This window comes from Teleopsis dalmanni, chromosome 1, assembly GCF_002237135.1.
Source record: "Teleopsis dalmanni isolate 2A chromosome 1, ASM223713v2, whole genome shotgun sequence".
NCBI classification, from domain to species: Eukaryota; Metazoa; Arthropoda; class Insecta; order Diptera; family Diopsidae; genus Teleopsis; species Teleopsis dalmanni.
Window position 1 is genome coordinate 34,516,306 of NC_051846.1, and position 13,631 is coordinate 34,529,936.

General features: G+C 26.5%; 1 protein-coding gene across 1 annotated transcript; it reads left to right on the top strand.

The window, feature by feature from the left end:
* Positions 1-11,843: 11,843 nt before the first annotated feature.
* LOC119679414 (pupal cuticle protein Edg-78E-like) lies at positions 11,844-12,471 on the top strand. The gene is made up of 2 exons (XM_038091762.1): positions 11,844-11,855; positions 12,037-12,471. Exons 1-2 carry the CDS (start codon positions 11,844-11,846, stop codon positions 12,469-12,471), a joined length of 447 nt encoding a protein of 148 aa, XP_037947690.1.
* Positions 12,472-13,631: the final 1,160 nt, after the last annotated feature.

Genomic DNA, 13,631 nt, shown 5'->3' on the forward strand with positions numbered 1-13,631 from the left:
AATACATATTATATTAATTAAAAAAAAACGAAAATCAGTTATTACTTTCAAATTATTATATTTTGTGTATTATTAAACATTTATTTTGTCATCTTTAAAGTAGTACCAAAGATTACTGTGGAATATAACTACACTAACGTTTGAACCTATCTTTAAACCTTTTTTGTATATGTAATAAGATTTGTTCTGCAGTTTTTTAATATCATATTCGAGTTAAAACGTTTTTTCCGAAGTGAAAAAATTAGTTTTAGCTATGTTGGATTAGTCGGTGTTGGTTCTTCAATTTTTTAAAGATTTTCGCAACTTCGCAGTATGACACATGTTTCGAGTATTTCCAAATACCCATTATACTTAACTATTCGTAATTAGTTTTTTTGAGACTGCAAATACCAGGGATTGAACTCATGCCCTGCTAAATTTAAAGCTTAGAGTCAGCGTGCATTAGCTAAAACAAAATAAAATAATGAGATAAAATAATAAGGTTGTAATAAGACACCTATTGTATAGAATCCATTTCGTTTACAAGTTAATTATAGTAATTGTGCTTATAATAATATTTAATTTTAAAAGTTATAATGAATTATTATCATAGTATAAAATATACAAATACAAAATTGTAAAATATACAATTTTTCATACTAAATCCATATAAATTTGCATTTTAATAATATACTTGATAAGATTGGACGACATTGGCAATATTAGCAATGTTGTAATTTGTCTAAAAATATTTAGATTATGCAGTTGGAGAGGTTCATTTATTTGCATTCTTATACCACTGATAAGATTGTATGGCTTTACCAATATAGGCGAGATTATAATTGTATTTTTTATTTAGAATTTAGTTGCACTAGTAGTTTTTGATAAGACTGAATGGCATAAGCCATGTAACATAAACGAAATTAGTAATTGTCTTTAAATATTTGTATTATGTACTTGCAATTATTAATATATTTGCACTTTAATAATTCTGATAAGATGAGTTCATATTGATCATATATATGACATTATTAATTGCTTGAAAATATTTGTATTTTCCTCCGTGTCTTATAAATTGTATTTTCTAAGTATTTTTATACTTTTCAAATTATCATTAATAAAGGATGTATTAAGTTTGTTAAGAAATTTGTGAAGTGATTAGAAACCATATATATATCATTAATCAGTATAATATTATGAATTAATTTTATGATGTCTATCATTTTATCCTTCTATAAGTCTAACTATATACCAATTATATACCAATTAGTCATATAGGTGTGAAGCTAATCGAATTAACCTTGCATAGAGGCTCTGATGAATCCAAATAGCTTTAATTAATATATTGTAAAATTGACTATATCATGTAGTCTGCTATACGAAAAACTATTAAAAATTAGCTTGATTTTAAATATGTATCTGCGTTACATTTCGTTAAGAAATAGATAAAATTCGTTAAATTGACCAGATTTTTATTTTATATTTATTTATTTTTACAATTTCTTTCGAATGTTTTAATTTAAAACAAAAAATAACAATAGTAATCTATCTACAGAATTCATCTGTTTATATTTAGCTTTTCACAACTGACATTGCGAAGTATTTGTCATATCACGCTTAGAGCTTGATTACAATTATATGTTACTTCAGATACAGTTTATTTATAATAGCTATTACCAAATTTTTTAACTAAAATTCTAAGTGATTGGATAAAAATCAAATGACAGTGATACTGTGAGTCAGCTTTGAAATTATTGGCAGGATATTTGATGAGACTTCTTGACTTGAATTGTTATGCCAAAAAGCGTCTTAGGTGACATAAAGTCGTCACTGTCTGGAAGAGGGCATGCCTTGCAATCACATTTTATGAAAATATTAGGCTTTACTCTGGATCAAAAGGAGCTACGAGTTCCATTTAAACTTTGTGATAATCATTAAAAACGCTGAAGGTCTTTCATTCTTTTAGAATTAGTTGTACCACATATCGAACGCGCTTAGTCCTAATGTGAAGCGAAATTCCTATTACTGATATTTTTTGGTATAATGATTCTTTATGTCTTTATGGTATTGCATACATATGGTATATATATATACACGGTTGTCACTTATGGTATTTTAGTACCAAAATTGGTACTTTTTTTTCGTTTGGTACTCATGTTCAAATAATGTTAAATTTTTGACGACCCAACTTTATTGTGGATATTTCCAATTAATTTTTTTTATAAATGCAACTTTGCACTATTTTATATTTTGTTCCATTTAATAACACTATGAAAAACACAGAACGAAAAAATAAAAAGGTCCAAAAAAATTTTAGACCTTTTTTTACAGAAATGGTACCTTTTTAAACCAATTTTGGTACAGGAAAAAATTTTCAAGTGGCAACTGTGTATATATATAAGTAATGCAGTTTTAATAAAAACCTTGACTTATAGAATGCGGCTGTTATTATAGTTTATCTTTAAGAAATAGAACCTTTGTTTCTATAAATAATAATATTTTTTTTTAATATTTATGCAATTATATGTTGAAAAATAATTAATGCATTCACTTTATACTGCCGCTTCTTACTCGGTATATAATCTTATATTCATAATAAATTCATAGCAGTTTAAAAATAATTTATAAATAATCTAACTTTAGTTAGATATTTAAACAATAGTAATTAAATTAAAATTAGTGGTCTTCCGCAAACACAGCATTGCAGTACTTAGTTACTTTTTTATATTTATCGCATTAGCTGAATACATTAATAAAAAATATAATAATTATTATTATTTTTATTAAATTAAAAACAATGTTCATTATTAAGATAAAAATAGTCTCTGTAAGATCTTGCAAATAAGACTCACAAACTGTAATTAATGTCTTAATAAAAACAGTAAAAAGATACTGGGTTGATACATGAGTACGCTCGAAAAAAAAATATATCGAAACTTGGTATAAAAAAATGTTTTCATGTATATTATTATATTATATATATATTATTATTTACATCATCTCATTTCTGAGATCATATATTTTTTATTTAAATGATATAAAAATTACACTAGTCACACATATACATATATGCAAATTTACTGATGTAATATCTAAAATTTTAGAAAAATTAATATATTGGAATTAAAAATAAGAGACCTAATAACAAAATAAATAAATTTTTAAAATTCGAAATATACATATGCAACATCGACTTGCACTGGACGTAAATTACTTAAAACACATGATAATATATAATTGTCTCACAAAGAAGAATAAATGTTATAGCGACAAACCAGAACTTATTAAAAAAACATATATAACTGGATTCTGTTGTGTAATATTTATATATGCACTAACTTAAACTAAATGGGAATTATAATTCAAAAACAAAAAATGATAATAACAATTGAGTCGAATACACATATATATACACACAACGTCACACGAAGAAATCAAAATTTATAGTTTCGTTGTATTAAATAAGATTCACAATATAAATATATTTGAGTAACCTTTGTAAACTAAAATATATTCACATATCAAAAAATATATTTAATATAAACTAAAATAAATAAATACACCTAGTTTCAAAACTAATAAAATACTGCTATCCTTATTCAGACAAGCGCTTTTAAAATATAAAATAAACATATGGCTTTGTACCCACTTGTGGTGGACGTAAACAATTAAATTCCATATCAATTAAAGATCCATCCATTAAAAGATTTATTGTCAAAGTAAAAACTGCAGTTTTTTTTATTCAAATAGACGCCTTTAAAATTAAAAAAAATAGGGATATGTCCTCTGTTTTTCAAACTCACTGCAACGTTCGTGAAATGCATAGATTCTGGGAGTTTGCTATGAACTTGTGTGACTTTGTTTGCAATCTTGCTATACCTAAACCCAGGTATGTATCCTTACAACGAAACAAATAAAGGAAGAAAAACAGCTGTTTTGAAATTTGTTTCTTCTCATGTGTATGTGTCATAGTGCAAAAACAGCTGTTTCATTTTGATGCAGCACTTCTGTAACAGAGTTATGCTCGTATTCTTGCAATTTTAATATAGCATTCTTGCACCTTGCAAGATAGTAAATACTCCAAGTATATGTCTCTATGTCACGATTCCGCAACCGCGATCGTACTCCTGTAACTTTATTATAACGTTGCACCTTGCAAGAGTAAATACCCTTAACATACATGTTCCACCAATTTGTAGTAGACGTAGATTTAAAATTTATTGCAATGGAACCAATACTGGAACGAACAGCAACAGTTGATTAAATTAAAATAATAAATCAGAATTCATATTAAAGTATTTATAATACATAAAGCATAGAGCCCACCGCGTTATTAAATCTCAAAATGGTTACAGGCTCCTCGGGGAGGTATGCAGATCTGAGGTCAATTATTGCTTAGTCTGATGAAGTGATAAACAATAATCTAGTCAAGGTGTAAAGAGGGGTTTTTAAAATACCTCGAGTTAAGAAGAGTAAATGTGCTTAAGTGTACTGGCTCAAAAGAGCTTCAACATAATTAAAGTATTTGTCGTGAACTGATAATTCCAATTAAATAAAATCAAATTGCTGATCTGATCAATTCGTTTGGAGTTTACTAATTGCATTGAAACATGGATGAGTTTAGGTTAATGGCAAATAAAAAAATTATATATATGCATCTTTTCAAATATAATTTCTGTAAATTTTTTAACCCAATTTTAAAGAAACAGGTCTTTAGAAGTCATTTCAATTGTGTTACCAGAAAATATTGATGGAGTCAAAATTTGATTATTCTGGATTATTATGTCAAATATAGTATTATAAGATTGAAGATAACTTACTCATTTACCATCAAATGTCATTCATGAGTCATTTCCTTATAAACGTAAATTTATTTTCTGATATATCCTTTAACAAAGAAAACTCAATCCGAAATACATCGTATGAATCAAACATATAATGCTTTAAATGATAATTCTTTTTAACATATGTCTATTATTGAAAGAGTGTTGTGAAATTAGAACTATGAAATGAATAACTGTAGGTGTGTTATGTATTTTGTTTGCAGTAATTATATTTTATATATATTATTATATTAAAAGATAGAGTACAAGCTGGGAATAAAGCCTATTATGGTTTAAAACAACTAATTACAAGTAATAATATTTCGGAGAACACAACACTATAAATATACAAAACATTGATTCGCCCAGTGGTAACATATGGCTGCGAGACATGGAGATTAAATAAAACTGAAGCAAGCAAGATAGCAGTGTTTGAAAGGAAAATACTCAGAAAATTGTTTGACCCCGTAAAAGAAAACAGGATGTAGCGCATAAGATACAACCACAAGCTAGAACGGCTAGCTGAAGGTGATACAATCAACAAATTTATGAAAAATCAGCGATTAGAATGGGTTGCACATGTGATAAGAATGCCGGATATGAGAGTACCGCTTAAAATTTATAAGAACGAAATAGGAACCAGCAGAAGAAGAGGGTGCCTAAGAAAGCGATGGAAAGACAGTGTGCAGCAGGACTTAAAACAAATGAACATAAGAAATTGGAAAACAAAAGCAAAAAACAGAAAAGAATGGAAGACTGTTGTTCAACAGGCTTAGGTCCTACATGGACTGTGTAGTCACGGATTGTGATGACGATGATATATTATTTCAATAATGTAAATTTGGTTGTGGTTGATGGTAAATTATTGTTATGTTTAAAAATATTACTTACCGGTTAAAATAAAATATTCATAAAATTGGTGACAAAGTTTCTAAGCAAATGAAAGCAGTATGTATTTGAAAAATTTTTATTTCAAACACAACAAAAATTAAAACAATAATAATTAAAAACCATATAATTCGATTTATTGGTAAAATAAATTATTTTAAAACTAACAATGAAATCGATTAATGACAACGCAAAGTAAAATTGCCAATATTTTCATGTTTATTTACCGAAGGCAGGCATTATTTAAACAAAAGTTAATAGTTGAATGAATGAAGCGCAAAATGAATCAAACGAAGCTGTCAACGCGGTTTCAAGCCAATATAAGCTCGAAACCAAAAGTGTAGATGATCATTTTGAAAAATGAAGTCCACAAAAGTGGCTAATTTGTAGAGATTGAAAGTGAATAAAGATAGAAAAAAAAATAGAAGATTAAAAAATTAGCAGCTGACGTAAATGGAGCAGATTACGAGTAGCTCTCAAGAAGATAGCCATCCAAAAGAAAAAATATGTTTGAATGATGATGATTGTTTTTTTTTCAATAAAATGTATTAATTCATAAAGTCAATGTTTCGATCGATTCCCCATTGTTCTGTCATTCATCATCTCAAGCATCTTTCGTTTATATACTCGCATCAACAAACTTATAAATTTGCATAATTTTAACAAGTTTTTGGAGCCACACATGCAACGGAGCTGAACGTTGGCAATTTGGCAGTAACCTTGACTAAGTGCTGCGATGTTGACGATACCAATTGAAAAGAAAAAACTGTAGCTATCAATTTTTGGATACTATTTTTAGTACATATCTTTTAGCAAATATGTGTTCAATGCACCTCATTGAATTTAGGTCAAAACGTACCTGACACACAGGCTGGAAATGGCAACAAGTTTTTCTGGTGTCTTCGTTGCATGTGTAAAGTTTACATGTCAAGCACGATTCTTCTCAAGTAATTCGGAATGAACAAAATTTAATGGATTTTGTACTGAAGAAGCCACTTTTCCTTTTGAAATTGACAACAGAAGAAAAACCAGTGTTTTAGTGTGCACTGAAGTTTTGCTTTCATTTAATTCGTGGCTCCATTTGAGCTGTCCAAAAACAAGTTCCAACATATTTTATTGTAGGTCCAAGCATGGACGCATGTTACTGATAATCGGGAAGCGACAGAATTTCAATTTAAAAAAATTATAATTCACAAAAATTTGTCTGATTGTGGCAAGGTTATTCACTTGTTCCTGTTACAACTTTTTATTGCAGATGACAATAGGCGTTTTATGCATTTTACATTTGTACTCTATAGTCAGTCATTTACACGAATTCATCATACAAGTCATGTATGTATAATAATAAATTAATTACTATATTATATTTCAATGTGTAATATAAGACTTTTTTTAACTTAATATATAATTGTAATCAAAATATAGATTACAATAATATATAATAAAAACGTCAAAAATGTGTTATGTGCATATAATCCATATATACATATATATAGACATATATATACATATTATATTTATATTTATATTTTAACTTATATTTATAAACTACACAAAAATTTTTTTATATTATTTAATTAATTGAATTTTTGGCAGAACATACAGCTGTTTCGAGTATTACCAAATACCTATCATTAATGGTTTTGGAATGTTTTCTTACATTTATTCGAAACTATTTTCTTGAGACTGCAGGTACCAAGGGTTGAACTCGTACCCTGCCACCAAATTAGAAGCTTAGAGTCAACGTTCATTAGCCAACTAACCCAAAGCCGTACTTGACTTTTATGTTCGAACTTGGAGTTTTGTTAATTTGCTGTTAAAGTTCATCAACAAATTCTTTTACTGTGTTATATTATAACGAAATTGAATTGGCTGTATGATCAGTCAAAAAATTCAATTAATTAATTAATATAAATAGTATTTTATGGCTGTAGTTCACAACTTTTCGAAACCTCTCTAACAAAGTACAATTGTTTTTATTAAGTAAAATAATTACTACCGTCATAACTGACGTTAAATTACAATTTATATTTATAAACTAATTTATATTTTTTTAATATATATTACCAGAAATATTAAAAAGAATTATAAAAAAATGAATTTTTTATTAAGTTCAGCATAAAAAATTATCATTAGTTTATATCAAGAAAACTTTTTCACGAAATAATGTTGACTTAAAAAAGTTTGGTGGAGTTTGGTTTATTTAAAATCAAATTACATTATTTAAAACAATATATAATTTTATAAAATTCAAATTTACCAATATCAGTTAGACATAAATGCATTTATTAGACAATAAATATAAGTTAAAATAGTATTGCTTCGTTAAATTTAAAATAGAAGATTATTTCTTTAATTCAATAAATTCTTCGGCTGGCTATGTAACTATTTCGGAGAGCGCCAGATATCCAATAGGTGTTTCCAAAAGACCGCTGAATACTTTGCAGTATCAAAAACCATGAATTTGCTTAATTAAATATTAAAATTTTTTGGATTTGAAAATTTCTTCACTGCTTTCATCCTTTTTAATTTTAAACGCAGTTCTTGTCATAGGACTATAATGATTTTTTATTAAATAAGAACAAATTAAAAGTTTTTTTTTGTATTTTTATAATATGGCTTTTATATAAAGTTAATTTAATTCAATTATCTAAGCAAATCATTTTAGAATTTGCTGTTCGGAGAACTCTGCTTCAAAAAAATTTTGGTCTTTAATTGATACATACAAATTTAACAAGGAGTTACAAAAGAGCTACAATATGTTAAAGTGAATAGTGATGGTCGATTCAATTACATTATGTTACATCTAGTCCATATTTGCAAATGTAGATTAAAATGCGTCGGTAGACACAATTTTACAACGGATTCCTGGTAATTTCGGCATATCAGAAAATGAAGTTGCGAAATAAACAGACGTCTATAATATCCACTGGGCATAATATCCGCTTCCCACCTCTTCCAGACAAAATTTTTGCAAATATTCGGTATGAGTTTCAAAGTACAATGGACACGGTTTGAGAGCTGTGTTTATTTCTACAAAACATTTTCAATAGGTGTATTTAGTGCGTGAAAGTCACACACAAAAAAAATAGTGGTGATCTGTAGTACATGGAACATTAGTTAAAAATCTTTTTTTGAGCTAAATAAGCGAAAATGGAATCCGTAAGTAAGAAGAACTAAAAGCTGTAGTTGATTATAGGGTATGATAGGAATAGTTGGAAATCTCTTGTGATAAGACACTGAGTTCTTGAATTTATATTTTTGAACATGTCAATAATAATAATAATTAATATAATATAATAGATTAGAAGGTATGTTAAAATTTTAATATAAGAATGATACGAAACTATTGGACTCCATCTCTAAGAGGAGAATAAAAGAGAAACACCAGAGTATTCAAATAATTTTCTATTTTAACTCCAGATGAGATCAAAAGCTATTAAAGCTGTAAAAGCTATGGTTGAGGCTATTCAACTTAAAAGTCCACTATCGGCAAGTGAAGAAACTATTAAAAATCCAAAACTTATAAATGCTTTAATAATGAATCATTGAATAGGAAAGGGTTCCTATTTCGGCTGTATTGCCAAATAAGGGTATGAAGTTAAGTATTCAGATATGTTATCAACAATTACAATTAACTACTAACAGTTTTTGAAAGCAAAAAATCGGGAAAACAAATGTTCGAAATATGGAAATATGGAAAGCAAGACCAATCATAGTTAAGGGACTGGAGAGAACTAATGTTTAATAATTTATTAGATTTTTAAGTTAGTAATTATATAAGAACTCTTTTATGTTTAAGATTCAAGACTTTTCTGATTTAAGATTTCTGATTTAATAATATACAGAAAGAATATTAAAAATGTTAAGTGGAAAATATATAGTAATAGTGCTAAAATATTTCATTTATCCATTTCAATGATATTCAACGTAAAAGTTTTTGTTTTAGTACAAATATGTTTTGAGTCTATTGTTATTTGAATTATTTATGAAGTGATAAAGCAATACTAAAAAACATTTTAAATAAAGAATATAGATGAATAAAACTGTAATAAATTTGGTATTACAATCAAATCAATTAATCGAAGAAATAAATAATTAAATTCAAACTTTTTTGCGGCTCATTCACATAAATGATCATTCTAAATGGGACGATAATACTGGTTCAGCAATGATCTTAAGACATACCTATAATTATACTCTATGCATATGCCGAATATGAATATCTCGTAGAAAATAGATTTACCGATTGGCAAATCAGTAGCTTAGTTAATAACTTAGCAATTATATAAAGAGTTTTAAAATTAAGTCCAATAAATTATCATATTAATATATCATATTTATCGCCATCGCCATGTAGATATATGTTGTATCCACAACTATTACAGTTAGTATAAAGAGGCAGAAATAGTTTTTTGCGTTGGTTCCTCTACACTAGAGCGATCTGTACTTAATCTTGCAGTCCTATTTAACGAGTTGCTAAGATCTGGGCTAATTATATGTCCAAGATATGTCCCCTGTAGGTACTAAAGTTTTTGTTTTTATATATATACATACATTTTATAATTTACTAAATTATCTGTTTCATATATATTTAATAAATATATATATATTTAATATGCAATAAATTGCAATATATATATAATAATATGCAATATTATATGTAATATATAACAATTTAATGATCTGATTGTTCTAAGTCAGATGTTCGCTTTTAGTCTCCTCTTACTTGTGTCACCGACTGCATAAATTTGGTTTTTCTATGTGTACTTTACTCGTATATTGCCATAAATGTATCTTGTGCAGTCTTTTACTATGTCAGTTACTATATCTTTCCAGTAGTAACTATGTAGATATGTAGGCGCTACAGCTTTGGTGAGTGCTTACCTTCTTTATAACAAAGTCGTTTCGACACTATTCTTTCTATTGTTGGTCACGATATAGAGACTTTTATGGGTTTATTACTATGTCTCTCTATGTTACTTAGACTATATGAAACATACGTAAGAGATTGAAGATTGAATGCGATAGGATGAAAACAAATTGAGTTTTCAGTTTTTTTATTTTGAGAAATAATTAAAATTAAAATAAGTCTATTTTAAGCTGAGGGATAATGTGTATTAATTGCCATATATTTCTAAAATCTGAAATGTTTAACAAAGTCATCAAATCTGCGAATTTCTAATAAAAATGTTATGTAAATATAAAATATTGAAATAAATAAATTTTAAATTGTTGGAGAAGTGTGTAGTCTTTGCTATAATTTTGAGTTCTGAAAGTTCGCAGTCATCAATTTCAGTTCAATTGTTCTTACATTTAATATTTTTAATAAAATTTTTTATTATTATTTTTTATTATTATTATAATAATAAATATATTCTAATAATATTATATTTTATTTATTTATTTTTTATTTTTTTAAATTTTTAATATAATTTTTATATTAAATCACTAAAAAGTGCTTTAATATCACTAAAAATTGTAGCTAGTCCATAATCATAGATCAAATAACCAGATTTCTAGAGTTTACAATTTGTTACACATTGTCACAAAAAAGAATAATTTGTTGTAAATTAATATTTTTTTTTGAAAATTACATATTGTATTTGTTAATTTATAATTTTGTTAATTTTTAATTAATAAATGAAAATGACGTGCCATAATTGATGGATACGCATAACCGTTAAACTATTTCAATATTAAGTAAAAAAATCGAAACTGAAGGCGAAAATGTATTTTAAAACGATGGTAATGATGGCGATTTTGCTGAAAATGGTGTTAAAGATGAAGTTAAAAAAAAATTAACACACATTTGGCAAATTATAACGAACAAAAAGAAAAAAAAATAAAAATTAAATACCGAGATGCTATTAACTCTGACAGTGTGGCAGATTGGCATCAGGTACTTACTGACGCGCTGAACATTTCATACAAATTTTTTCAATTTTATTTGGATTTGTCTAAGACTTGTAATAATTTGTTTTTTCTACTTTGAATTTGGGTAATAACGACCAGTTTTTAAGATTTTTGGGAAGACGATGCAATCAAATCTTCGCATATAAATGCGAAAGATTTTGCTGAAGATGCATTAAATACATTTTAGACTTTTAAGATAAAGCAACGCTTAGCACAAGATAACAAATTACCAAAAAAATGTTCAAATACGTAAGTTTAACTTAAGGCGCGTACTAAGTGTTAGTTAAATTTAAATTAAAAACAAAAATATTATTAAAGGAAGTTAATTAATAAAATAAAGTGTTTAAAAAAAAATAATTCAACGAATATTTATGATTAATAATATACATTGGCTATAATTTACATATGTTAATTAATTTTGTATCCTTAGATCGTTCTCGCAACTTTATTGTGTGCCTGCGCCGCTGTACCATTGCCTCCATCAGATGATGCTCATGCCGAGATACGCACTTTGAACAGTGATATTAAGCCCGATGGAAGCTATCAGTATCAGTTTGAAACCTCAAATGGCATAGCAGCACAGGAAAGTGGCGTTGGAGCTCAATATGCCAGTGGTTCTTCACAATACTATTCTCCTGAGGGTGAATTGATACAGCTAACTTACACTGCGGACGAAAATGGTTTCCAACCACAAGGTGCACACTTGCCAACACCACCACCAATTCCTGAGGCAATACTGAAAGCTTTGGAATATATACGCACACATCCAAATGAAGAGGAACAACATTTGCAACATCAACATCAACAACACCAACAACAGCAACAAGGAAATCTTTATCTGCAACAAAACTTCCGCAAATTCTAATTTCATTCAATTTTAAAGATTTTTCCATAAATTTTTTTCGTTTTTATTCTATTAATATTTTATTCAATTCCATCGCGAAGCTGTGAATGCGTTAGTATGTTTCATTTTTAAGTGTGAAAATAGTTTTTATGTGAGTTAATAAAGAGCATTTTTTGTTAAACAAAATTTAAAATTTTTTTTTTTTAAATAATTTAAAAGATTTATATTGGATTTGCATACTTTTCGATTGCATTTAAACGGTGGTAGCATAGTTTCAGGCAAAAAACTGAAATAAAAATAATTTTTTTATTTGAGAAAATTAAGATTGCATATTGAAGCTATGTTATATGTTTTTAAATAAAAAACCAAAAATCAGGTATGGCTAGTTTTTGTTTTTAGAAGCATACTTTAAATTTTGAAATTTCCAGGTTTTACAACATTCATATATTGAGTTGAAAATTATTGTATGAAAATATATTGCAAAAGATATTATTTATTGAGCAAATAGATTTATGGTAATAAAAATTGCAATATTTATATTTATTACCTCATTAATATTTACTTTACTACTGCGAAGTAATAAAGTATTGTAATATTTAAATTTAAAATTAATAATTTCCTAAATGATTTTTAAAGCGCTTTTTTTTCAGGCTAATTGGTCAAAGCTTTTTTTTTTGTTTTGTTGTTAAAAATTAAAAATAAAAATTAAGAAAAAGAAATCACAATTTACAATAATTACTATCATTATTAATAATATACAATAATTATTGTAAAATTAATTTGTGATTTCTTTTTAAAAAAAAAATCGCTTTATTAAAATTGTTTGGTCACAAAATAATTAACACATAAATAATTATACTAATTTTCTCATAACATCAAACAAAAATTTTTTTAAATAAATAAATAAATAAGGTATTAAATTATTTAAATTCAAAATTAATAATTTCATAAATGATTATTTTTTTTACACTAATTTTTTTATAATATCAAACAAAACTTTTTTTATTTTATGTATAAAATAATTCAATAAAATAAATAAATATACCAAAAATTTTTATAATATAATTCAACAACCTTTCATCTTTTAATTATTTTTTTAATAAAAAAATTTTTTTTAAAAGGTTAATACAACGGTACTTACAAAATACTTCTCTTTGATTACAAAATGAAAAAAAAAAACC